Genomic DNA, 27,416 nt, shown 5'->3' on the forward strand with positions numbered 1-27,416 from the left:
GCAGAAGCCAAGTCAAGATAATCAGAACTGGTTTGGAAAGCTGAAAACCTCAACTTCCCCTAACCCAGCCCAGTCTGTTGACTTCCAGAAACCAATGACCTTCAGGTTCCAGCTCTTTAACGACCCTTTCACATCCCCCCCCTTTTCCACACCTGGAGAAGGAATGTCAAGGAAAAAAAAAAAAAGAAAGAAAAAAGAGGACGCAATACAAACGGGGGCGGCTTCCCTATGTCTGGGGCATTTTCAGCAGATTCCCCAGTATCTCCTGTATCCGGAAAGTGAGACCCATTTAGCCATAGAGATGCTACTGGCCTCGGACTTTGTTTCCTTCCTTTTCTTGGCTATTGAAATCTTTGCTCTGATTTCAGGAAGACAGCTCACTCTCTTTCTCTCTCGTCTCTCTGCAGGGCGCGGGAGCGCGTTTTAAAACAGAGAGAGCGCGAGCACCCGAGCCGGTGAGGTTCATACGGGGAAACGGCCCCAGCCCTCGGTCTCCCCGGGTCGGAGCCGGCCCCGCGCAGACTACAAGTCCCAGGAGACCCCGCAAGGGACGGCGCGCTCTAGTGATCCTTCCGTCACTCTCCGGGGGACGGAGACAAAGGTTCCGTTGGCGGCGCGCTGCGGGTTGGTTTGCTTTCAGCGGCGGTGACGGAGGCTGCCGCCCGGCGGACTGAGGCGGGGGCGTCGGGAGCGTCGGGAGCGTCGGGGGGCGGGGGCGGGCGGGCGGCGGGGCCGGCGGCCCGGGGACCCAGCCGCGCGCACGGAGGCGGCCGCGAGATGGAGGGCGACGCGCCGCAGCGGGGGAGCGAGCGCGTGTCGGGTCCCGGCCCCGGCGGCGGCGGCGGAATGATCCGCGAGCTGTGCCGGGGCTTCGGCCGCCACCGCCGCTACCTGGGCCGCCTGCGACAGAACCTGCGCGAGACCCAGAAGTTCTTCCGCGACATCAAGTGCTCGCACGGCCACGGTTGTCCCTCCCCCCCCACGGGCGGCGGCGGCGGCGGCGGCGGGGACGGGGACGGGGACGGGCGCGGCCCTGCCGGCGACGTCGCCGAGACCGGGCTGCAGGCGGGTAAGGAGGGCGGCGGCGGCGGGGACGGGCCGGAGGGTCGGCGGGGGCCAGGCCGCGCCGCTGTCCCTGCAGAGCGAGCGGCGAAGGGACACGGAGCGGGGCGGGCATCCCTCGGGCCGGGCGAGGGGCGGGCGAGGGGCGCCCCGGGTCAGAGGGCGGTGCCCAGGCCCCCCCCCCCCCCGGGGAGCAGCGGGAGTCCCTGGGGGGAGGGGGGCGCTGGGGTCGGCCGAGAGCGGCAGGCGGGGGCGCCCGCGTGGGTCGTGCGTGCGGCGCGCGTGGGGGCCGGTGCGATGCGGTTGGGGCGGCCTCCGGGTGGGGCTGGGGTCGCCCAGGCACGTCTCTGGATGCCGGGGAGTCGCCTGAGCGGTTGCTTGTGCTTATGCTGAAACAGGGAACATACAGTAGGGGAGACTCTGGGGCTGTTTTTATTTATTTTATTTTATTTTTTTTTTTGGTGCTGACACTTCTTGCCTTGAATCTCTCTGGGATGTGCTGGAGTCTCTAAAGCACTTAAAGTTCTTTTAAAATTTTTTTTAATTTTTTATTTATTTATGATAGTTAGAGAGAGAGGCAGAGACACAGGCCGAGGGAGAAGCAGGCTCCATGCACCGGGAGCCCGACGTGGGATTCGACCCCGGGTCCCTCCAGGATCGCGCCCTGGGCCAAAGGCAGGCCCCAAACCGCTGCGCCACCCTGGGATCCCTCTAAAGCACTTAAAGTCGCGCGGGGGCTTCGATCTTCCCTAATTTCTTGCTGCTTCTTCAACTGCTATTGGCGGGGAACGCGAGGGTTTGTTAAGTACTGCGTCTAATTAGGAAATAACTTAGATTGGAAGGGGGAGGGGACCGGCATCCCGTGTAGACAGGTGCCCTGGGGCCAACATAGCAAACAGGTCGGTGGGTTTAATTTAGTGACTCTCAAACGCAAGTGTGCACTAGAATGAAATTAGCATTAAAAGTGTCTTTTAGCTCTACAGATAGAGTAGGTTTTGTGGGTGGATCCTGAGAATCTACACATAAAACGCTGCTGCTGGGGATTCTCTCGCAAGTGGTCTGCAGACACGCTCCGGGAAACAAATTTAGATGCTAATAGCACATTTGAACGTGAAGCTCAGAACAGAATGAATGGTTGGACTGTTCCACGTTTTATGTTGGGTCCCCGTGTTTCCAAAGTTGCATGTCTGATATCCTAAATTTGTCCGAGACACCAGAAACGGTGATAAACATAAGATAGTAAGATTCTGATATTATCTTAAATTACATTATCCCAGTTAGTTGGGTTGGGTGTAATAAACATGGGAAGAAAGGCCTGATAGCTTTTGTGGAGCTGTGGTTTTGACATCATATGCGCAGAGATTTGCTGCTCTGAAAATGGAACTATGGAGGCTGTCAGAGAACTGGCAAGAAGGGCTAATGTTTTCAGAGATGATCCTCAGAATGTGTACTTTCACCCTCCCCCTTAGCAAAGCTTTCCAGCAGCTTCCCTGCTCCCAAGTTTTTCTTATAACTTACCTGAAAGAGTCTTTTTATTGCTGTTACTCTATAACAACTCTTTATTTTAGAATCACTACTGAAAAAAAAAGCAAAAACAAAAACAAGAGATGGAGGTTATCAAGGCACCTGGACACGCTCTTGTTTTTTATTCCTTAAAAGCCAAGTTAAGAAAGACAAAGGTACCCTTTGTATTTTGCCTCATTGGCTTTTCTAGTTGACTGCATCATGAACTAATCTTTGCATATTGTATTTAACTCTTTTCACCCTCTGGAGCCTGTCCATCTGAAATAAAAACTAGGGTAGAGTGCAGATGACTGAACTAGGAACAATTTGATTTTTTCCCATAAAATGCTTCCATTCCTTTCAGTATGGAGAGTTTTGTCTTTGGAGGTGAAAATGAGCATTAGGGAAAATTAGTGAGGTTCGCTTACTGTGTATATTTTGGGAATGCCATGTTTCCAGTTGTTTAGGTAACTGTTAGAAAGTGGAAGCCACTCCTTAACTGACAACTAGCTCTTGTTTTACCATTTTACAGGCTGTATGTGCAAAGTCAAGTTCACTCAGAGCCTGTCTCAACTTTCTTTTGTGAATGTTTTTTTCTGAATAAGAACTCTAAGAGAACACTCAAAAAGTTTTTTAATTCCCTTTATCTAAAAAAAAAAAAAAATAATAATAATAATAATTCCCTTTATCTATTTCACCCCAACCCCCCCACCTGCCTCCTCTCTGGCAAACACTAGTTCTGTTTTGTCTCTTTTTTTCTTTTGTTTCTTCAGTTCCACATGAGTAAAAGGAACAGTCAATTCCTAACCTAACAAACCTCTAGAAAGTTCTGTGTTTTTTTAAAAAAGATTTTATTTTTTTTAAGAGAGAGAGACAGAGATAGTGAAAGACAACATGAGCAGAGAGGAGAGGGAGAAACAGGCTCCTGGCTGAGCAGGGAGCCAGAAGATAAGACACAAATGAACATACGGGGCTTGGGATCCCAGAACCCTGGGATCATGACCTGAGCCAAAAGCAGATGCTTAACTAACGGAACCACCGAAGTGTCTCAAGAAAGTTTTAATCGTCATTTCAGAGTGGAAGTGTGCTTCTAGTTTGGATGTAGTGTATTTGAGCAACTGAAAATCATTAACTCCAGATTTTTATTATTTTACTTTTAACCACAAAGGAGATGGGAAGGGCCCCCAAATAATGTTTTCTTCTTAATTTTGACAGTTTCGTGTTGGAGGCAGTTTAGAGAGTATATAATGTATATGATGTTTTAGGAGCTAAAAAGTAGATTTGTAATCAAACTCTTAAAATAAGAGCAGCCTGGCCTGTACAAAGCAGAATGAATTACAAATGAAATTTCTTTAATTCCATTTCTCCTCTGCTGCCCAAATCATTGGCCTTTTCACTAGTTTAACTACAGGGTATGAGAGCCCCTTTATCTGTTAATTTTCCTCTCAGAAGCTTCAGAAGTAATGAGATAAAGGCTTTGAAAACTATTTTGAAAAAACGCAGAATGGAGTGCTACAAAGTAGCAAAGGGAAAAGTATTTTTCTTGTTTTGTGATCCAACAGATCCTTATTTGTTGCAAGGCATCATAAACATTTGAAATGAAGACATTGGAATGATCAAATGCGTCTAGTTGGAATGCTCTCTGCTGTGCTGCATTCCTTCCATCCTGTTTCCACTCCTTAGTAACTAGATGACCTTGGGCACAACTGTGCTGTGCCAGTTTCCTCATCTGGAACCCGGGATTATAACAGTAGTCTTGCCCCTAGGGTTGTTGGGAGTTGATATACTTTAACGTGTGTGCTTTAGTGTAATGCCTGCTACCGCGCTGTGTAGGTATTACAGGTAGGTCGTGTAATTCCATAGTTATTCAGTAAACATTTAAGTATCTGGTGTAGGGAACAGAGAGTCAAAAAAGACATTGGCCTTTGGTTAGTGGGAATCGGTCTTTCCCTTCTATACTTTTCTCCTAGGAAAGCAAAAAGAATTACAATTATCATCATTCCGAATGATGCACGAATGAGTGCACGAATGAGTTGTTTCTGTTGGAGAAGGGATCCAAAGACTAGGAAGACCTGAAGTCAGTCCTCTAGAAAGGTCCAGTCTAACTGCAGCCCTATATGTAGGCAGCACCTAAAGCAGAAAAATGGCAGAGAGCTAAGTAAGGTATGGTAGGTTATAGGCATTTCATGGGAGTTACAGTTCTTAGGTTTTTATAGCCCTTTGCCTTTGGTTAGTGAACAGATTTGTGTCTCTAACATTCTTTACCCTTTTTCACACCCTTATATACTGGCTGCCAGAATTTAAAAGAAGAGGAAAAGCACTAGTGCAGCTATTGGAAGTAGACACTTTTCTTGGACTCCTTAGATGGAAATCGGAATAGGGAGTTAAGTGGCAGAGTGACATCTGGGGAAGAGACAGAAAATTGGGAGAGCGGAGATTATTTACAGCCCTGTTCCATGTGGCTGCCTTCTTTGGGGGCTCTGTGGTGGGAAGTCGGTGTGCAGGGCGAAACAGCAGGAGCCTGCAACCAGCGTGCTCTCCAGTAGTTCATCCTGGTCTGTTCTTGCCCTTCAATATAATCTCTGCAGGGATGGTGCTATAACTGGTTCTTATTATTATCTCAAGCATATTGAAAACTTTTGCTTTCTCTCTCATTTTCTTCATATATGGAAGCAACAACAGTGGTCGAAAAGCGAGCACAAGCTTTGGAATCAAACCTGGGTTTCCTGTTGTAGTTTAGCCTCTTATTCACCGTGTGACTTGGGCAAGTTGCTCAATCTAGTTGAGCCTTGGGTTTCTCCTATGTGAAATGGTAGTGATATGACATGCTGTATATTGTATGATTCCATCTGTGTGAAATACCCAGAATAGGCAAGTTCATAAAGATAGAAGGCATGTTAGTGATTGCCAGCAGATGAGGAGAGAGGAAAATGCGGAGTGACTGCTAATGGGTGTGGGATTTCTTTTCGGAGAATAAAAATGTTCCAGAACTAGTTGTGATGGGTGCACCACTTTGTGAATATTCTAAAAAAGACTGAATTACACACTTAAAAAGGGTGAATTGTATCTAAATACATACATACATACATAAAATGAGAGTGCTAATGTCTATCTCCCAAAGTTGTTGTGACATTTAGGGATGATCTACTTTAAAGCACTTAACGCAGCCATGTAGTGAGTGCTCAGTATATGCAGCTGTTACTGTGTATGTATGTAGTTGGTGAGCACTAGATTAGGAGGTTGGAGCATGTTGGGTTGGTGGAAGAATAAGGGGATCAGAAAGAGGGAATGTGGGACAGAACAGTTTTGAGCTGGAGCCAGATTCAGTCCCACGTCTCTAAACTCCCCATCTAGTCCTGCTTTTGTGACTCCTTCCTTGTTCATTTCTGACCTGGCCATGAGAATATAAAATGCACCCTGGCAGTGAAGAGATTTTGTTACGAATGAGTTGTAGCCCAGGCTCCATAGCTTGCCATGGAGCCGTAATTGACTTAAGTGGGAGACGTTATCTGATTGAATTGAGTATAATGTGACACTACCTACCCTAGCCTCCTATTCCAATTTCCAGTCCCTGACATTTAAGGTACCCGGCCCCTCTTTGCAGATTTTGCTACCTCCCCTTCCCTGCTAAGAGCCTGGGAGGAAGTAGCCTCCCCCAAACACCGTGGCTCTTTGCACCTTTCCCCTTTATAGCCTCTCCCTTCCTAATCATCCCTTCTAGGGATAATCTGTTTCCGTGGCCCAGGGCAGCCCACTATGAAAAGGCTTGGATAATTCTGCATGCCTTTAAAAGAAAAGACATACAGAAGCCTGGGTGGCTCAGCACCTGCCTTCGCCCCCGGGCGTGAGAAAAAAAATAGGAAAGAAAAGACATAATTACCTTTAAGATTTGCCATATATGAAAAAAAAAACAGATTTGCCATATATGGGTGGCCCCGGGTGGCTCAGCAGTTGTGCCACCTTCAGCCCAGGGCCTGATCCTGGAGTCCCAGGATCGAGTCCCACGTCGGGCTCCATGCATGGAGCCTGCTTCTCCCTCTGCCTGTGTCTCTGCCTCTCTCTGTATGTATCTCCTTAATAAATAAATAAAATCTAAAAAAAAAAAAAAGATTTGCCATATGTGTAGTTTAGTCTGAAATGTCATCACTGATTTCAATACTTAGTTTTTCAGCCTTCAAGTGGTTTTAAGGAAAGCATGGATTTTTTTTTTAAAAGATTTTATTTATTTATTCATGAGAGGCAGAGAGAGAGAGAGAGAGAGAAAAAGGCAGAGACACAGGCAGAGGGAGAAGCAGGCTCCATGCTGGAAACCTGACGTGGGACCAGATCCTGGGTCTCCAGGATCACACCCTGGGCTGAAGGCAGCGCTAAACTGCTGAGCCACCCGGGCTGCCCAAAAGCATGGATTTAAACAAAAAACCACTCTGGTATGTATGTATGTATGTATGTATGTATTTATTTATTTTTTAAGACTTTTATTTATGCATGAGAGCCATAGCGAGAGAGAGAGAGAGAGAGAGAGAGAGAGAGAGAGGCAGAGACACAAGCAGAGGGAGAAGCAGGCTCCATGCAGGGAAGCCCGATGTGGGACTCGATCCCAGGTCTCCAGGATCAGGCCCTGGGCTGAAGGTGGCGCTAAACCACTGAGCCACTGGGGCTGCCCCACTCTGGTCTTTACATTTTGTTTTGCTCTGTCCACTTTCCAACACCTCTTTTTATTTCTGTATGCTTCTGTTCTCCATCTCACTTCCTACATTAAATGTACTTCTCAAAAACAGTCTCTTGAAAATAAAACCTCAAAAAAATATGCCATCAAGGTAAAGGGAGATATGAATTTCACCTTGAACCTTTTGTTCAATTTCTGTAGGTTCTGTATGTTGTTTCGTTTGTATGAATGCTATGCATGTATTTGTTTTATCCTGCCTACTAGATTGTGAACCCCTAAGAGTAAAGACTCTTTTATTCATCTTTGTATCCCCTGCAATGCCTGCCTACATAGAGCTTTATATTTAGTAGGTAAATAAATACCTGTTAAATTATTTCCATGGCCGGTAGATCTTGGGGTGATGTTTTTTTCCACTTCAGAAGGACATTTCCTCCCCATATAAGATAGGGATTTTTGTAGATTTACCTGCCTTTTACTAGCTGGACCTCTAAAAAAGAAGAGTGATGCATTTGAGAGATGACTGATTAGGCTGGGTTGCATTCTGTGCAGATACCCAAATGATTTTCATGCCCCAAAGAGTAAGTTGCATGTGATCCCAGTGTGCCAGAGCTTCTCTATGATATGGGAAGTTAAATCCTTAATATTCATTCACTCAACAGATCTTTATTAATGCCTAATTCAGTACTGGGTCCAGGATACACAGTGGTGAACCACTGTCCTACTAAGTGATAATATTCCAAGTTGATGTTACAGAAGGAAGGATTAGTGTTTTGTCATGTTCCCTCTAGAGGATTTTTTTTACAAATTGATTATTTACTTAACTATTAGCTGTCTTTGAGGGCATGAGATAGGCATATGGGAAATTGTCAGATGAAATGACATTGACAGGAAAAGGAGTTGAGTACTAACTTTCTGACAGAGTTCAGGAAAATTAGCCCCCATCTGTCTTTGATGGAGTAATTGTAATTGTCTTGTTTGTATGGCTCAAAAGCAGAAAGCATTCACGAAGGTTAGAGCGGCTTCCATCTTCATATCTTTTCTCAGAGCTTACTCAGAGGGAAGCTGGCATGAAGAACATGAGTGTGTGGGTATGTATGGTTTTCTCCCTAACAGTCTTAAGACCTAAGGTGAGTTTGCTTCTTATGTTTTGTAGGAAAATAGTTCACCTCTAGGGATGAAGGGTTTTGCTTCCTGCACCATGCAGGGAGTCTGGTGGTGGTATACCTAGCAAGGGTGGAGAGGGTGAGTCCACGTGGGAGATGCAGGTTTTCTTTCTTGGCTCTCCAAAAGGTCTGCCTGGAGTCCCTCATAGGACTTAGTCCAGTCTAAGTCTAGGCTACTCCTTGCTTGAAAACAGATTCAGTTCTTTCCCAGAGGAGGATCGTGGAATCTAATACCTGAACAGAGAATAGCTGAAGCCGTGGTGGAGATCCGTGCCCCTTGCTCAGAGCCATCAGCCAGCCTCTCTGAGAAAGTCCCCTTAGAAGTGCTACTCCTCCAAAGCCTAAACCAGAACTCTCTAAAAGAAAGTTGATCAGAGCATGGAGACTCCTTAGTATCGCCTGTGGGCCCCTGGTTGGAGTGCCCATCACGTGCAGTGCCTTTCTGTGTCTTCTTTAGGGGTTGGCTGTATTCCCCAGCCTTGTGCCATGCTGCTGTGGGAACCTTTTGACCACGATTCTCTTTGGAGTTGGGCTTTGTAATGTGCTTCCGTTCCCTGGGGTGGTGTTCTCTGGGCAGGAAGATGGGAAGTAGGACTTGAGGATTGTTTTGCTTTTCACTTGTCTAACTAATAATGCCTCAAAACTATCCCAAAGAATGATGATAGGTTATGTATTCATAAAAGCTTTTGATTAAAAACACATACACAAAACTCACACTTGTTTTTTAAAAATGCTTTTATCCCATTCTTTATTTAGATGTAAAAAAAACCCCAGACAAACCCAAGTCCAACTTTAGCTTCATCAGATTAAGAACTTTAGTGCCTTATTTATGCTGGACATATTTCATGGTGTTTTTTACCCTTTCCAGTTGATGTGATAGGGAGAGAATTACATTTCCCAGGATTTTTTTTTTTTTTTTTTAATCACGCCAAACTTTCCAAAGCAAAGACTAAAGGCCTGTCATAAATGCAGCTAGATTCAAGACTGATTTGAATAAAAGCTCACAGGCACCTGGGTGGCTCAGTGGTTGAGCCATCTGCCTTCGGCTCAGGTCATAATCCTGGGGTCCTGGGATCAAGTCCTGCATTGGGCTCCCCTTGGGGAACCCTGCTTCTCCCCCTGCCTATGTCTCTGCCTCTCTCCTTGTCTCTCATGAATGAATACATAAAATATTTTTAAAAATATTTTTAAAAATGAATAAAAGCTCACTATTTAAATTAGAGGGACAGTGTCTGAGCCAATATGGAGTGTATTTTTAAAAATATTCTGTACAACATACTGTAGCCTTAACTTTTTAAAGATTAATTTATTTGAAAAAAAAAGATTAATTTATTTGAGAGAGAATCCTCAGCAGGCTCCCCCACTGAGGCACAGACCTGAAGGAACTGGATCCTAGGACTCTTGAGAGCATGACCTGACCAGAAACTGAGAGTAGGAGGTTCAACTGGTTGAGTCACTCAGGCCCCCCACCCAACCTTTTTTAAAGGTTTATTTACTTAGAGAGCCAGGGGGAAAGGAAGAGAGAATCTCTAGCAGAGACTCCCTGCTGAGAATGAAGCCCTATGGGAGGGCTCAATCCTATGACCCTGAGATCATGACCTGACCCAAAACCAAGGGCCAGGTGTGCAACCTCTTGAGCGACCCAGGCAGCCCTAGCCTTAACTTATAATATGGAGATATATATGTGCAAGGGGGAATGTAGAGGGGAAACAGCCAGTAGGAGAAAAGTAATTTACTCTTTGGGCATATGAGACCCCCCTGGGGGAACCTGTTTCAGTTTCTCCTGAGGGAGTGATTGGCTTGTTCTGTTGCCTCTTATTCCATGGAAAGAAATGGAGGAGTTCTGCTACCTCAACTTGGAAACATGTTTTCCTTTCCATCCTTGGAAACTATAGGATACAAGTAGTTAGATAGTAAGGAGGCTTGTCCTTCAGAAGAGGTGGAGATATGTTTCCTACTGCTGAGTGATCAGAAGGGACCTCTGCAAGCAGTGTGAAGTCATGCTGCTTCTGGTGGTTTCTTGTTCAAGGAACTGGATGGTTATAGGTAACTTTTAGCATTGGAGCTAAGAGTTCGTCTGTATCGCTTAGCCCTTGAAGATTTAACATCCCTGGAGGTGTTAAGCTTGATCACTGGTTGTGTTAGTGTCCTCTAGGTCTCTCCACCTTAAAGTCACCTTTTTTTTTTCCCCTTTGCAGTTGATTAGTCTTTTGTGGGAGGTGTTCTAAGATTTCACTGAGAATCCTGTTCCTGAAAACAACTCCTTCCACTAGACCTTAGCACCCATTGACAACTCCCACTTGGCTTAGTGAGGTTTTCATATCCGTTGTCCCTTCTGTATTTCTTAATTGGTATTCTATGGTAAGGAAGGGTTTTCCTTTTCCCTTTTTTGTTTTTAAAGATTTTATTTATTTATTTGAAAAAGCACACAAGTGGTGGGGGGAGGGGCAGAGGGCGAGGGAGAAGCAGACTCTCCGTTGAGCAGGGAGCCTGATGGATACATGGGTTGATCCCAGGACCCTGAGATCATGACCTGAATTGAAGCAGATGCTTTACCAACTGAGCAACCCAGGTGCCTCTTCCCACCCTTTCCTTTTTTGCTTAGCAGTTTATACCAGTGTGGACTTGTGAATTTTTTCAGTGAATTATAATCCCTTGCTATCATTTAAGAGAATGTTATGCCTGATTGTCCCTGATTTGGTCAGTGAGCTCCACTCTGAGCTGGTTCCTGTGTCCTTTTGACCCATTCCCATCATGGAATCATTCGTAATGGTTACTAGGTATCAGAGGCTACCTCCCAAATGACAGACGCTAAGCCCTCTGTGAAGCTTGGGGTTGGCTTCCTTGGAGGAGCTGCTTCCATCTCTGCATCCCATAAGCTACAGCTGCCCGCTGCCTTTCTGTTCCCTCTGTAGCATGACCAGCTGAGTTTTGCCCAGAAGGGAACTTGTCAGCAGGCTGCTGAGTGTGGGCTCTTCATTTCAGGGCTCCCATGGTATATAAGCTTCTGGGGGCGGTGGCCATCTCTCTCTTCAGATTCCAGGACAATCTACTTCTTAAAAACTCTTAGAGACCTTTACATGGCCTCCAGGTAGGAAAACTTACATTTCTGCCAGCTTGACTTTTCAGCTTTCACCAAGAGTTTAGGCTACTTGAGAACATCTCAATCTCTAACCTCCAAAAACCATTCCCTTCTACCACAATGTCCTTGTACTGCTTGGATCTGAGGATCCTGAAAACCAGACTATTTGGGTATGTTTTCCTTAAATTCTCCTGGGCTCCTAATGTCTCCTCCGTAATTCAGAATCTTGTAAATTGGGCTGACGGTCAGAGCTTGCTTGGGAATGATAAGTAAATGTTTCATGGCAGAGTCCGTTCTCGCAGCTCCTGGGATTTTTGTAGCTCAGTACTTTGAAGCTTGTAATAGAATTGATGGTAGTAGAAAAACTGTGACATTCATTTCTCAATTTAGGAGTTTGTCCTTTTCTTTACTCTTGGCACATGTAGTTTGTAAGAAATAAAAATGTCTCACTGCTTATTTGTGGAAATGCATATTTGTGTCACTGATAACTTGAGCGAGTTATTAAATTCTCCCATAAAATCCTGTATATGTTACTCCCTTTCCGAGAGGACTACAAGTTCACTGTTAAAAGCAAGCTAAACAAACTGGACCCAGTGGAGGGAAATCTTCAGGTGCCAGGAACAAGGCTGGCAGAAGTAACTATTGGGACCCGAACTGCCTGTGAGTGATCATAGTATGAGAAGACCAAGGTAGAGTCCCATTCACCTACTCCATGTCAGGCCTTCCCAACCTTGGCCATGGATTGCACCCACCCTGGCCCTCACCTCTCCAGTGTGTATTAGTGATGGGAATGGAAAACAGGCAAGGAGCATGCATGGACATGGATCCATTGCCATTACTCCGAAAACAATTTATTTTATTTAAATATTTTATTTATTCATGAGAGACACACAGAGAGAGGCAGAGACACAGGCAGAGGGAGAAGCAGGCTCCATGCAGGGAGCCCAATGTGGGACTTGATCCTGGAACTCCAGGATCATGCTCTGAGCTGAAGGCAGACATTCAACCACTGAGCCATCCAGGTGTCCCCACTCCAGAAACAATTTAAATAAAGTACCTATCCAAATGGGTCACTAGAGACATCAAAAGGTCATTAGCATTTCTTCCCTCCAGTTCTTCCTGTTTATAATAGTCTTAACCTCAAATGCAAAGGATAAAGAGAAGCATGAAAAATGTATCTCTGAAAATATATTTTTATTTTTATTTTTTTAGAGATTTACTATTATTTTAGGGATACCTGGGTGGCTCAGTGGTTGAGCATCTGCCTTCGGCTCAGGGAGTGATCCTGGAGTTCCAGGATCGAGTCCCACATCAGGCTCCTTGCATGGAGCCTGCTTCTCCCTCTGCCTGTGTCTCTGCCTGTCTCTGTGTGTCTCTCATGGATAAATAAATAAAATCTTTAAAAAAAATAAAGATTTACTATTATTTTAGAGCAAGTATACAGTGATGGGGGGGGAGGGGCAAAGGGAGCCTGAGAAGGGGAATCTCAAGCAGACCCTGTGTTGAGTGTGGAGCCCAAAATGTGGCTTGATCCCATGACCCTGAGATCATGACCTAAGCTGAAATCAAGAAATTGATGCTCAACTGACCAAACCACCCAGGTGCCCCACCCCCCTCCTTTTTTTTTATTTTTTAATTTTTTTAGAAAAGGGACTCTAGAGATCTTAGGCAGAATAACAACTTTGTTTAAAAATGTGCACCAGCTAGTGTGCTTTTTCCCCCCAGGCTTTATTTATTCCTCGTGATTTTAAGAGCTTTTTTTTTTTTTCTTTTGAGATTTTATTTATTTATTTATGAGAGACACACAGAGAGAGGGTGCAGAAACACAGGCAGAGGGAGAAGCAGTCTCCCCGTGGGGAGCCTCATGCTGGACTCAATCCCAGGACCTTAGGATCGTGTCCTGAGCCGAAGGCAGACGCTCAACCACTGAGCCACCCAGTGCCCTTGAGAGGGTCTGTATGAAACTTGACCGTTTTAATAGAGACTGCCAGTCTGCTTTATTTATTTATTTATTTTAAAGGTTTCATATACTTGTTTGAGAGAGAGATAGCAGAGCAAGAGAGAACGCGAGGGAAGGACAGGGGGAGAGGAAGAGGCAGACTCCCTGCCCAGCTCAATCCCAGGACCCCAAGATTACAGCCCAGGCGGAAGACATGACATATACTTAACCAACTGAGCCACCCAGGCACCTCTATCAGTCTGCTTTAGATTGGGTTCCTGGGGCACCTGGGTGGCAGTACACACTCTCAAGTAAATAAATCTCTAAAAAAATAAAAATAAATTGGGGTCCTGCAATCACCAAATTATATTTGTTTCCTAATTAGGAAAAATGTGGTAGTGAGTGTAGGGGAGGAAAAGTTTCTCTGTCTTTTTGGAGTCTCCAGCCGGGCCTAAGAATTAAACTGGTGTAAGCAGGTACACAAGAGAAAAGCATTTGTGTTTTATTACGTTTTACATGTACATGGAGTCCCCACAAGAGATGAAGACTCAAAGAAGCAGAGCTGAACATTTACATAATGAATTTTTTTTTAGATTTTATTTTATTTTTTTTTAGATTTTGTTTATTTATTCATCAGAGACACAGAGAGAGGCAGAGACACAGGCAGAGGGAGAAGCGGGCTCCCTGCAGGAGAGACTGGATTTCAGGACCCAAGGATCACACCCTGAGCCAGAGGCAGATGCTCAACCACCCAGGGGCCCCTGCAAACTGAATTGGACAAAGAGAAGTAAATTATGAAAATGTGACAAGACACAGTGGGTTGGGCTAGGGCAGTTAGTGGTGGAAAAGTAACTAGGAAGATAAGGGTTAGTTTAACAAGACTTATTTGTTCTGATTTTTCTTGGCCTCGACTCCAGGTCTCTGTAGATAAGAATGTTGCTTTCCTTCTGGTGTAGGGAGTTCATCATCCGATGGGGGTTTTATCTCCTGCTTTCAGGAAGAAAAAGGGGAAGTCAGAGAGCTCTTCTTACAATGCTGTGTGTCAAGTGAGCCTTTGGGCCACCCTTCATGGCCGCTGTTGACCACCACGTATTTTTATTTTTAAAATATTTTATTTATTTATTCATGAGAGACGCAGAGAGAGAGGCAGAGGCAGAGGGAGAAGCAAGCTCCACGCTGGGAGCCCAATGTGGGACTTGATGTCAGGTCTCCAGGATCACGCCCTGGGCTGAAGGCGGTGCTAAACCGCTGAGCCATCCGGGCTGCCCGACCACCACGTATTGAGCTGGCCCCTGACACCTAGGTCCAGTGCTTATACCGTCCTGTGCTCCAGTCTCTTATCTGCTTAGATAAATGAGAAACATGGGCTCTGTGTCGTTTTGTTTTTTAAACTACTGGCTCCTCATCTGTAAATGGGGATAATAATAGTCCTTGTCTGGTAGAATTGCATTAAATGAGATGAGGCAAATAGAGACTGTTACTTAGAAATGACTTAGTAAATGTTACCGGGGGGAGGGCAGTACGTTTTCCTTTGCCCTTCTTGGTTCTTGGCCAAGACACCCCTGTGATAAAAAGACACATTCACAGGAGAAAAACAAACAAGTTTAATAATGTGTATACCTCCTGTATGCCTGTTTTTCCTCCGGGAGAAATTCCAAAAAGACCCTATGCCACCACCTTAAACATTTCCAGCTAAAGACAAAGATATTGGGGCTGGGCGGGGGGTCAGTTATGGGAGGTTACCAGGAGGAACACTGTGAAAAGGGTAAACGTTATGAGTTAAGATAAGGGTCTCTAGAGATTTAGACTGGTCTTTCTCTTCCTGGTACAGAAAGGGAGACACTCTTGCAATGGAGAGTCCTCAGTTTACTACTATAAGTGTAAAAGGGTAACTTGTGCTCAGTTTTCAGAGTTTCATCTGTGTCTGCTGTTCGTTTAAAAACAACCAGCTTAAAATGACCTGCCAAAGAGACTTATCTTGGGTTGGTATATATTGCTCCCCTTTGTGATTAAAAAGAAATAAAACGGGTTGCTGCTATAGTTGATTTTCTCCTCCCCCTTCTAGTTAGAAACCTCTGTTTAGAAGTAACCCTGATCAAAATGATCTGTATTTAAGAAGCATCAAGGGAAAAAAAAAACAGAGCCTTGGCTTGCACGTTAGACAACTTGAGTTGAATTTTCCTGCAGCTAGAGCTGGCAGGGTTAATGTGCTCCAGCTGAGAAGCCCTGCTGGTCCCTTCTGGCAGCCCCAGATGCAGATACTGTTATATTAATTACAAAAGAAAACCCGATTAACTCGGAAGTCCTTAAACTATCTGTGAGGCAGCTGCTCCAGCTCTGAAGCAGGTTTTCTTCCTCCCTCCTACTGTCAGGCCACAGTTTGGAATCTCTTCTTTATAGAGCTGCTGAAACTGCACTTCTCCGTAGGTCCTCAGAGCCCCTGGTTAGTTCAGTCAACTTTTTGATCTGTTGTTATAGTAGTCCAGGGAGAGCTAGCATGATTAAATTCACAGATAATTTAAGATAAAAACAACCAGCCCAACCATCCGTCCCCCTCAATGGTTTTTCTTGCACCAGTTAAAACCTGATGGCGTCCTGGAATTTTAGAACTGGAAAGGATGTTAAAGATGATGTCATGCACCTCCCTGAGTTCACGGATGAGAAAATCCAAGGCCAAGAAAATTCGAATGAATTGGCAAAGTCACAGAGCTAGTGAGCAGTGGAGCCTGGGATTCACAATCTGCCCTTTTCTTCCTCATGCTTTTTCTCTTGCATGCTTTGCTCCTCCCTCCTGGACCATTTGCCTGGGAGAGGCAGGGAGGGAAACGATCTAGTGTTGACTATTTCTGTTTGTGCCCTTATTCAAATCTGGTAGACCTATGCCAGAGATCTAAAAGTGGAAAAGCTAACGATTAGTGGTGGAAGCGAAGAGCTTGAATAGTGACATACTGAAAAATGATGGCAATACCCATATTGCAGATTTTCTTCAGTCCACTATTTGCATGAAGAACCCCAGTGGAATGCATGGAAATGAAAATTAAAACTGGGCTCAGCACCAGCCCCCTCTCCCATGGTCCTGGTCTATGGTGGTTTATTTGTAGTAGCTGTTTTTGTCACGACAGATGGCGGGGGAGGGTGATCATTTGGGTCAGATGATTAATGGGGTGTGTCTCCTGTGGTTTTGGCTGATGCAGCATGTTTTACTAGCTTTCCTATAGTTGACATTTTGTCCCAGAGGTTTTGTGATCTCACCCTCCGGTCCTGTAAAATGATGAGCTGGTGTTAGTTCTATGTGACCCACTCTTCACGTTCATTTTAGCTTCTTTTAAAAATTATATATCAACTTATGTTGTAGGAGTTATGAAGGTCGTCAGTGTGGGCTTATTATACCTGGGCACCTCTCTGAGCATCTGAGCGGCACTGGAAAAAGAGGAAGGGATAAGAAAGGATGGCTGAAAGTGATTCTATCTGGTGAATCTACCTTGCTCACAGCTCACGCTGACACCATTGTAGTTAAATTCTTTGAGGTGAACGGAGAGGTCCTATTCTGTTGTCCACGTCCATTCTGTGTTGAGATGAAGGTTTTTGGGAATGACCATTGCCCCTGGACCTTTCTGAGTACTTAGTGGAACTACTTATAGCTTTCAATAGATAATTCTCCACAGTAAATGGGTTCTTACATAGAACAAACAAGTGCATAACTTGAGTACTTACTAAGTGTCAGTCACTGTGTTAGGTGTTGAGGATACAGAGAAAAGTATGATGGTTCTTCCTGCTTTCGATCATTATAAATGGATAACTAGAATAGACTCTGGTAAGTGTTGTTTAGTTGTGAACAAGATATGAAGGGACTCAGGACTAGCCCATTGCTACTTGCTCAGTGGCCACACAAGCAATTGGCTACATCCCCTTGCTTTTATTTATTTATTTTAGAGATTTTATTTAAATAAACTATGCACTGAATATAGGGTTTGAACTCACAACCCCAAGATCAAGAGTTGCATGCTCTGCTGACTGAGCCAGCCAGACACCCCTGTCCCCTTGGTTTTATTTTATTTTATTTTTTTTATTTAGAGAGAGAGAGAGGCAGAGACACAGGAGGGGGGAGAAGCAGGCTCCATGCCAGGAGCCTGATGCAGGACTTGTTCCTGGGACTCCAGGATCGCGCCCCGGGCCAAAGGAAGGCGCCAAACCGCCGAGCCATCCGGGGATCCCTGTCCCCTTGGTTTTAGATTGTGGGTCAAAGATTAGACCAGTGGTCCGGTGTGTTACTCTTGTGGTTGGTAAATGCCTTGAATACAATTAGGCACTCTGTTACCATTCCTTGCCTTTTCAAAGGAACTGGTCTCTTTCCCAGAAGAGTCGATTTCCTTGTCTTGGTATCCTGATGTACATAAGCAGGCCAGGTGATGGACTTACAGACAGGCATGAAAGGACAGGCTTAATGTAATGCATGGAGGGGTTTGGGTGAAAGCAAAACCTTCTTGAAACCTTTTGGTGGTGCCATTTGTGGAAAAGAAGGAGGTGTTTGAGGATTTGTAACAGGATAGATAGATACAAACTGGAGTAGAAGAGCCTCTTAATTAAATCAGACCTCCCTTTCACAAATAGGGTATGGATAGTTTAACAGCTCAGGGCAAAGTGATGAAAATGAATACTTTTCATTTGGTGCTACACCAAGTTTCTTTCTTTTCTTTTTTTTTTTTTTTTACACCAAGTTTCAGTAAGGTTCTATTTGGCCCAGAGATAGGCTTCTTACAGCCTAAGAATCCTGTGTCTGTGTCTTCATGAATAAACACAGGGGTTGCCTGAATCACACACAGGAGTGGCCCCTGAACCAAATAAGTGCCTCTGAACCAAATGATTGCATTCAGAATCTGACACTTTCAGGTCAATGCGTTCCTGGTTCCTTTTCCCAGACAGCAGTTTCTCCTACTTTAGGAGGCTTTGTCTTCTCTCTTGAACACCATTTAATGTGTTTGTGGAAGCTCGCCATTTAGATGAGCGTGGTTACCCTAAGTGGATGTTTCTGAGCTAGATCATGTTCTTCCTCGATTTACCTGGATTTTCCCCTAACAGGCAGTTCCTCCCTTTGTCTTAACTCAGTAGGACATGGCAGCTGGGATGCTGTCACCAGCTATTAGAGATATGAACTGGAAAAGATTCTGGAAATAATGCAAACTCAAGTAACATTGTATCTTGATGTATGTATATGTAAAGATTTGTTCTCACACACATACCTAGGAAAGATTAGCTCACACATTTAGTTATAAAAGATGTCATAAATGAGGAAAGTAACCAGCTAAAACTGCAGATGGTAGAGACATATAAAGGAGCCTTCTATGTTCAAGTGTTAGGTCTTCTGTCACGAAGGTTTTCATTTTGACATCTTTAGATATGGTTTCTCCTTGGATTCACGTCCTAGTTAGTGGAGTCTTTAGTGGCCCTGTCTGTTTAAGGACCTCATGATTGTAATGGAGTCCTTGTGTACGTGGGCTGGTCATTCACTGGATGAAAAAGGAGCGGGGAGGGATCAGGTCACTGACAACTTTCTAGGTAGAGACAGTTGCTCTGGGGACAAGTCAGGAAGGGGACTTCTTTTTGATATTTGAGGAGTCTTTCTGACCAAGATGTTTTCCTGATGTCTCCTCCAACCAAGAGCTCTCTAGAAATTTCTAACCTGGGGCCCTGCCATCCTGACTGGGTCTCTGGAAGAGTCTCTGTCTACCCCTCCTCACTGTCTCTCTGTACTCCTTTTTCCTTCTCCATCCTCCCCTTCCCCAACCAGGCCAGCTGAGCTGCATTGCCTTCCCACCTAAGGAAGAGAAGTACCTCCAGCAGATTGTGGACTGCCTTCCCTGCATCTTGATCCTCGGCCAGGATTGTAATGTCAAGTGCCAGCTGTTGAACCTGCTGTTGGGGGTGCAGGTGCTTCCCACCACCAGGCTGGGCAGTGAGGAGAACTGTAAGCTTCGACGCCTCCGCTTCACCTATGGGACTCAGACTCGGGTCAGCCTGGCACTCCCCGGCCAGTATGAACTAGTTCACACGTTAGTTGCTCACCAGGGCAACTGGGACACCATCCCTGAGGAGGATTTGGAGGTCCAAGAGGACAGTGAGGACGCTGCCCATGTTTTAGCTGAACTGGAGGTGACGATGCACCACGCTCTCTTACAGGTACCAGTCTCGGATTTATACAACAATTGCTCACATATGTACCAGCTTTTCCTGATTTGAGCTTTCTCACAGAGTGATTTGGCAATATATAGTCTGGGCTCTGAGCATTAGCTGATGGAGCACATAATCTAGGAAGTTGAAAAACAGACAAGGCCGAACGCAGCAGGACTCTAAGCTATTCACTTATCTCCTTGCCCCCTTATCTCCCTTTCTACAATAGAAGGAATGTGCTGCTTGCATCTTGACAGGCTTTTACAGAGTAATTATGATCAGAACCAGAAATCTTTTTTCATTTCTCAGCAGGAAGGCATTGCTAGAATTGTCTACAGCCATCCCTGTCTGAAAGGAATGGTAAGATGGTGGATTATTCATGCTCCTAATCAAGTTGAGACCAAGTAAAGAATTCTGTGAGTTTTTCCTTAGATCTAGCCATTATTTACTAAGTGGGACAGATCATATCTCCTACTTCCTAAGGAATTGGAGAACCTGGGGACAGATCTGGCTCAGTGTAAGGAGATAGGGAGATCCTATCATCTTAAAGGATATCTTCTTGACTTCTCTCTTGAAGTAAACTCCTAAGAGAGAGCACAGCTCTTGTGGTGTCTTCTAAGAGATCATATCGACTATCTAGTATTCATATCTCCGCTTACGAAGGATTCAACTCTTGTGCTAGGCTTCCTCTCCTCTACAGCTGGGGTCGGGCTATGTGATTAGACTGAGTGGGGATCAGCAAAGAATGTGACTATATCAGGGGTCAGGAGTGGGTAAGATGAAAAGAATGCAGACTTGCTCAGAACAGAGTCCCATCACCTTGATTAGCTGTGCCAGGAAGGAAGGGCTAGGTTAACAGGACTAGGAAATTTTGTTTCTTCTTTCTTACAACCTCTGCACCTACCCCTGTTCTAAAAAGCCTGATCTCCCAGTCAATGAATGAGTCCTTTGGTTGTGGCCACGGCCTCTGACACTCTAGAACTAGAAACTGTCATCTCATTTCCTTCCAGAGACCAGATTTCTTTTATCTTGATAAATGCTAGAGGGGCTATGTACACAAGCCAGCATTTTCTTGGAGCAGAGTTTCAGTGGTACTTTCCTCCGTTTTCAGAGTGAGAGCTCATACTCCTGAAGTCCAGGATGCTGAGAGGGTTCTTGCATAACGCTGACAAATAGCTCTGACAGTAATCCTTGTTTTTTGACTGAGGCTGCTGGGTTCGCTATGAACTTCTTTGTAGTTAGTAAGTATTTAAGCCATACACAATCTCTCTGACATACTGGTCCAATCTGGTTCCTTCAGGTTCCAATGGCTTTCAGACTTTTCTAGAGTTTCTTTCCCTGGGGTCACCTGGCTGGCTCAGTTGGGAGAGCATGATCTTGATCTTGGAGTTGTAAGTTTGAGCCCCACATTGGGTGTAGAGGTTACTTTAAAAAATTTATATATATATGTGTGTGTGTGTGTGGTGTGTGTATTTATATATATATATATGTATATATGTATATGTACATATGATTTTATTCAGTGTAAGAAATAATATTTTCTAACAGGATCTAGTACGTATATACAATATACATTAAAATAACATTTCAGGGATCCCTGGGTGGCGCAGTGGTTTGGTGCCTGCCTTTGGCCCAGGGCGCGATCCTGGAGACCTGGGATCGAATCCCACGTCAGGCTCCCGGTGCATGGAGCCTGCTTCTCCCTCTGCCTATGTCTCTGCCTCTCTCTCTCTCTCTCTCTCTCTGTGTGACTATCATAAATAAATAAAAATTTAAAAAAGTAACATTTCATGAAATGATACTTTTACTTTTTATAAAACACACTATTGTCTGTTTTATTTGATTTCATTTTTACTAAATGATCGTAGCTGCTACATTCTGTGTTACTGCTTAAAAAACACTGTTAGTAGCTTTCCTGACTGCTTGCTATAGGTTGGGTGGTGGTTCTTCCTGTTCTTGCCTTTTAAAAAACAATCTTGGAATGTGAACAAAGCCATGTGCAGGAGAAGCACATCACTTGATTGATTTCTTTGGGTCCCTTCATTTTATTGGTTTTAATTTTTAATGCTCATTTACTTTTGTTCCATGAATTGAGGCAATTGGAGCAAGTGCAAGGCAGGAGAAGGAGAGCCGTTCCCCAGGCGCACATCTGAGCACACAGCTCACCGGGGAGAGCTCCCCTGGCCTGCTCCTGATGTGTGTGAAGCACTGCACTGAGCTCCTGGTTGAGGAGGCTACTTGGTTGGGAAGTCAGTATACCAGATCAGCTTTCTCTCTGTACAGCTGAAATACATATTTTCTTTCTTGAGGAATATTCTTCTCTTGTTTTGAGGAATTCTCTAGCCTCTTATGTTCTGTTTCATGTGGTTTTTGAGACTTCCTTAGCCAGTATTTCTCCGCATCTGCTTTATTCTCCAGTGGTTTTGATGTAGAAATAGCAACGGGCCCCAACGGTTCTAAGTTTGGAACCCCTTGATGCCAGGCCTCAGGGAAGCCTGAGTAGCCTTTGTGGAGCTCAGGCCCTGCTCTCCCACTACAGTCGGGCTCCTGTCTTCATTACACTCATGGACCTCAGTGCTGGGGGCTCACAGCCGGGGGCTCTTCCTAGCTAATCTTGAAGATTTTTGTGTCAGTGAAAAAGATCTTTTTGTTTAATTCCAGCTATATTTAGGACCAGTGAGATAGCTCTAAACAGACATTGCATTTGGTTTGCAAAGAGGGTGGTAAAGAAAGGAAAACTTAGCTCAAGGAAACCAAGACTGAATTAGGGGAAATGAGATGTTCATTTTCAACTGTCAGATTATCAAAGCAGAGTTTCCCACTACCCCCTTATACAATGGTCATTCTTTTGATACGGTGCTTTAAAGTCCTCATAAATTAGCCAGTTTCAGTGTGTTCCAGAATAGTCTAACCCATGTGGACCCACAGTGCTCGGTATTCCCAGCTTTTTAGCTCTGGGTCTCCTGAGATTTTCAGTTCATAATTCAACAGCAGAGGAACACCATCACACTGTTAGTTTCTGTAACCTCATTTCATGTGGAAACATAGTAATTTTCCAACTGGCAGCACATTTCACCATTGACCAGACTTACTAGGTGTGTCTCCACATATATACTTCCCCTACCCCCTTCCTGGCATGTTTACTACCACCCCTTCTTAAGAGTCCAGTGGAACACGAGTGTCTGCTTTAAGTTGCCTCAGTCTGATATGTGTGTGTGTGTGTGTGTGTATTTTTCCCATGAACACCCATAAGAAAAGGGAGTATCAAGGAGCTGAGATGATGAAACGTTCGCAGTGTGAGGGGGCACTCCTGTAGCCTGCTTGTGGTGTTTCACTTGTGTTAACTTACAGAGCTGTCAGTTGTTCTGCTGGCCTGTTTATCTCCACCCTTTGGACAGATGTACATGTCACCTGGCAGCCAGACTGCCACATGCTGACATGATTCTTTGCTCAGAATGATGTCTGATGGGGTATCTTTGAGGAAACTGAGGTAGACTGTCATGTTTGCAAGTAAGTCTGATGACTTGCAAGTAAATTTTATTTTTAACTCTAACTAGTTGAAATAGTAAAGTTTTCTCTTTATAACCCTCAGTACTGGGTAGCCCAGGTGGCTCAGCGGTTTAGCGCCACCTTTAGCCAGGGGCATGATCCTGGAGACCTGGGATCGAGTACCGTGTCAGGCTCCCTGCATGGAGCCTGCTTCTCTCTCTGCCTGTGTCTCTGCCTCTCTCTCTCTGTGTCTCTCATGAATAAATAAAATCTTAAAAAAAAATAATAATTACATTATAACCCTAGTACCCTCTGTCTCAGTCAATAACTGGCAATGGAAATAATCTATTTTTAATATCATACAGACATTGGTACTTCTAAGTTCTCAGCCATTAATACTTTCACAACCCAAAATTGTTATAAAGGATTTTACTTAAAAATGACAAAGGTTTATGCAAGACTTTAACCTCCAAATTTACTCAACATTGTTGCTAGAAAACTAGCCTCTCTCAATTTTTATCTATTCATTGGCATTTATGATGGTGCCTATAAAACTAAATCTGTTGTGTGTTGTTCACCTTTAGTTAGATACCATATCTTATCTTGAGTGTCTCTAGATTGAAAGATAACAGTTGATTGGTAAAAAAGGCGGAAAGAAGGCTGTGTGAAGGTCCTTGGGGCAAGAAGGTAACCTTTAAGAGGAGATAATATATGGAATTGGGTAAAAAAAACGGCCCTTCCAAGGGAAAAGACCCAGAGTTGGGGTAATATGTATATGATGGAGAATGGCACTCTCGAAATACAATTACAGTAAAGAAACTGTGATTATACGGGGCAAAGAGAAAGGGGAGCTAAAGTGTTATGTTAAAAAAGGGTATTGGAAGTTCAGGCAAATGCGAAATTATAAATTCCTTCTAGGCAGTGAGCCTGTACCCTTCATATTTAACATCTCTCTTGGCTCTCCCCGAACACATACTAACAGATGTAGTAGAATATAAGCATCCTGCATATCTGCGTATGTTGCAGGTTAATTTCTCTATTAAGGAGGTTGGTGGTTTAGAGGCAAGTTTTGTTGTTTTAAATCCCTCTGCTCACTAAAATAAAAGTAAAAAAGAACAGCTTGGGGCAGCCTGGGTGGCTCAGTGGTTTAGCTGGTTTAGCACCGCCTTCAGCCCAGGGCGTGAACCTGGAGACCTGGGATCCAGTCCCATGTCAGCTCCCTGCATCTCCCTCTGCCTATGTCTCTGCCTTTCGCTGTCTCTCATGAATAAAAAAATATATAATCTTTAAAAAAAAAAAAAAGGACAGCTTGAATCTGAGGCTGTGTGTTTTTTCAGTTTACCACCAGTGATTCATTTGTGGCCTCCCAAGGTTAGCTCTTGGGGAGAAAATCTGGCAGAGGTTATAGTCTTAATCTTCCTCTCTTGTGTTGTTTCTGGGGTCCCATCTATCTCTTTCTTACACCCAGAGGCTTCCCTGTTTTCACCACTTCAAAGATCTGTGTGTGTTTCACCTTGAATCAAGGATGGTAGGGGTAGGGAATTCAGAGACTCAGGGGCTGAAAATACTGTCAACAGGCAGAAACTGTTGTTTGGGCTATTGTTCTCTTTTGGACTTCTTTCATGGTATCTCAATCAGTCCCTGCAGGATTGCCTCATGGCAGAGCCTTTCCTTTGTAGGATATATTTCTTCATCTAGAACACTAGGATCGTCAGGATCCCTAAAGTCATCTTGTCCTTCCTTTATTCATCTTTCAGAACCTGCCTAACATCAACCCAGACAATTCTTGACTGTTAAAACATCTCTTTATAGTCTAGTGGACCTGGATGTACATCCTGGCTTGTCATTTAACTGACGGTGTGACTGGGCTGGTTCCCTCTTTTGCAAGGTGGGGGAGCAATCCATATCTTCTAGGACTGGTGTGAGGCCACAATATGAGGGTGTGTGTGAGGATGTAGCACAGTGTCTGTCACAGAATAAGTCAGCTTCCTCCTCACCCTCTCCCCCTTTTTAAAAAAGATTTTATTTGAGACATAGAGAGTACACAAGCAGGGGGAGCTGTAGGCAAAGGGAGAGGGAGAAACAGACTTCCTGCTGAGTCAGGAGCCCGATGCGGGACTCGATTCCAGGACCCTTGGATCATGACCTGAGCAGAAGGCAGACTCTTAAATGACTGAGCCACCCAGGTGCCACTCCCTCCACCCTTTGAATGTATTAATCAGCATCCTTGAGAAGAGAATTTATCCCTCTCTCAGTCACCCATCCCTTCCCTAACAGCCATGGGGGTTAGGATGGTTAGCCATCCCTTCCTTTTGTCAGTCCAAAGTCCTTCTGGTTCCAACTTAGCTATCATTACTGTTCTGCTCTAGTTAGAGTCAAAGTTCTTCGTCATTCATTATGAAGTTCTTTGTAATGAAAGAAGAGAAAGATGTTATTAAAAGGTAAATAAGACAAAAGTCATAAGGTTAAAAGGTAAAGTTTTCCCTTCCTCCTTCTCTCTTTTCCATTAACCACTTTGTCTCTGCTTTGATGAATCTAGTAAGTGACAAGAATAAAGCTTCAGATTCCTGCTTTCATCTGTATCTCTGGGTACTGGATGTTCGAATACCCACAAGGTAGATCACATAGAGGCTATTCGATATGTATTCAGCCAAGTATTTTCTACAGTGTAACAAGAACAGAGACATATTTTCCTTCATATGTAATTAGTACTTAAGAGTAATCCTTCTGGGAACCATGTAAAAATGAAGAAAAATCAACCTGTGTAAAAACAAACAGGAAAAACATCTCAACTGCCCCATGAGAATGGCACGGGAGGAGAATGGACAGTAAAGGTAGGTAGACTAGAGGACAGGGATTGAGGCCATGCGCGACGTGGTCAGTTGCTGAGCAAGGGCACGGCTATATTATGTAGTTGTGTACTTCTTTTCTGTGTGTTGTCAACCCAAGGCTTCAGAACTGTAGAGGAAGTAAAGACCTTTGTGACCTGCCTGATCTCCTGGCAGTCTTATGTTTAACCATCAGTTTATATACTTGTCCTTGGCCAGAACTGAATTTCAGGGACGTGCTATGAGCCATAAGAGCCAGTGTTTTTAGGAAGTGGTCAGGCTTCTTCAGCAATCAAGCGATTTTTCTTGGCATTTGAGGTAATGTCATTTTATATCAAAGACAAAACCTAAGAGGGCAGTTCTAGTGTTTGCAGAGTAACAATCTCTGAGAAAATTGATGATTGACACACCAACCTCTGTAGATTCCATAGATTTGTGCAGAATGCATTCTATGAGAGAAATCTCTTTAGGAGTTCACTGTGACTCCCACTGGGAATTCTGGGGATACTCTTATTCCCTGAGATTCTTTTTCCCTGAGTCAGTTAGGAGCAAAATGCTTATTCACCACTTTATTCTTGGAGGAGGAGGCAAACAGCAGTTGTAGCTAAGTGTGTGGGATATGGGTTGAAAGATAGGAAGTTTTACATATGAGTATTGAAAATGGTTTTGAGCAGGTAGTGAAGGTGTTATTTATTCATCCATTCATTCCACACGTATTTTTTGGATGCTTACACAGTGCCAAGCACCATTCTAGGTGCTACGATGGCCAATAGCCTTTTACAAAACCGTCCAAGGTCAGGCCTCCCTCTCAGGTGGCCATAATAGGGCCCAGAACAGGCCTGGCTCATCCTCTCTATATTAATTGTTACTTTTTCACTCCTTGTCTCCAGGAGACAGTGCTGGCTTCCCTTTTTGTTTATAACTGTCAGGGATGAGTCATCCTTCACCCCAAGTGTCACCGAATCACATAGCACATTCCAGTCTGGTTTGTACCGCTGCCAGGATGTCAGGCAGGAGGCTCTTTCTGCCTGGCTCCCAGTGCTCATGGTCATCAGCACGGTGAGACCAACTGCACACATTAATTCACTGGGGAATGGAGAAGAACAAGTGTGGTATTGTTTTCTATCCATTTTTGTTTAGTACAAGATACATTTAGGAGTGGACAAGTTCTTTCTAGGTGCCAGTATATCGAACAGTACCTACCATTAGAAAGCCCTGAATCCATTTTTGTTAATTTATTTATTTTAAAGATTTTAATTTACTTATTTGACAGAGGGAGCAAGGGAGCACAAATGGGGAGCAGTAGAGGAAGAGGGAGAAGCAGACTCCCCACTGAGCAGGGAGCCCAGTGCGAGGCTGGCGCCCAGTGCAAGGCTTGATCCCAGGACCCCAGGATCATAATCTGATCCAAAAGCAGACGCTTAACTGGCTGAGCCACCCAGGCGCTTCCTGTTCCTTTCTTAAGTGAATTTGTACCTGTGAGCAAATAAAGTCAGCAGTCTCCTAGGGAGGATAT

The 27,416-nt window shown here is 44.4% G+C and overlaps 1 protein-coding gene and 1 long non-coding RNA gene across 3 annotated transcripts in view; one reads left to right on the forward strand and one right to left on the reverse strand.

Annotated features, from left to right (window-relative positions):
- The first annotated feature begins 762 nt into the window (after positions 1-762).
- Positions 763-27,416, forward strand: part of DSTYK (dual serine/threonine and tyrosine protein kinase) — a 50,287-nt gene continuing 23,633 nt past the window's right edge. The window contains exons 1-2 of one of the 2 annotated variants that reach the window (XM_077887098.1): positions 763-1,069; positions 19,204-19,592. In XM_077887098.1, the coding sequence (XP_077743224.1) occupies positions 778-1,069; positions 19,204-19,592 (681 nt within the window). In that variant the 5' untranslated portion in view covers positions 763-777. Of the gene's footprint in view, positions 1,070-8,195; positions 8,320-19,203; positions 19,593-27,416 lie in introns of those variants that run through there. The other variant, XM_077887099.1, reaches the window with a different exon arrangement.
- LOC144307362 (uncharacterized) overlaps positions 14,069-27,416 on the reverse strand; it is a 56,514-nt gene continuing 43,166 nt past the window's right edge. The window contains exon 5 of the long non-coding RNA XR_013374254.1: positions 14,069-14,402. This is a non-coding gene — a long non-coding RNA (uncharacterized LOC144307362). The remainder of the gene's footprint in view (positions 14,403-27,416) is intronic.

This window comes from Canis aureus, chromosome 38, assembly GCF_053574225.1.
Source record: "Canis aureus isolate CA01 chromosome 38, VMU_Caureus_v.1.0, whole genome shotgun sequence".
Classification (NCBI taxonomy): domain Eukaryota; kingdom Metazoa; phylum Chordata; class Mammalia; order Carnivora; family Canidae; genus Canis; species Canis aureus.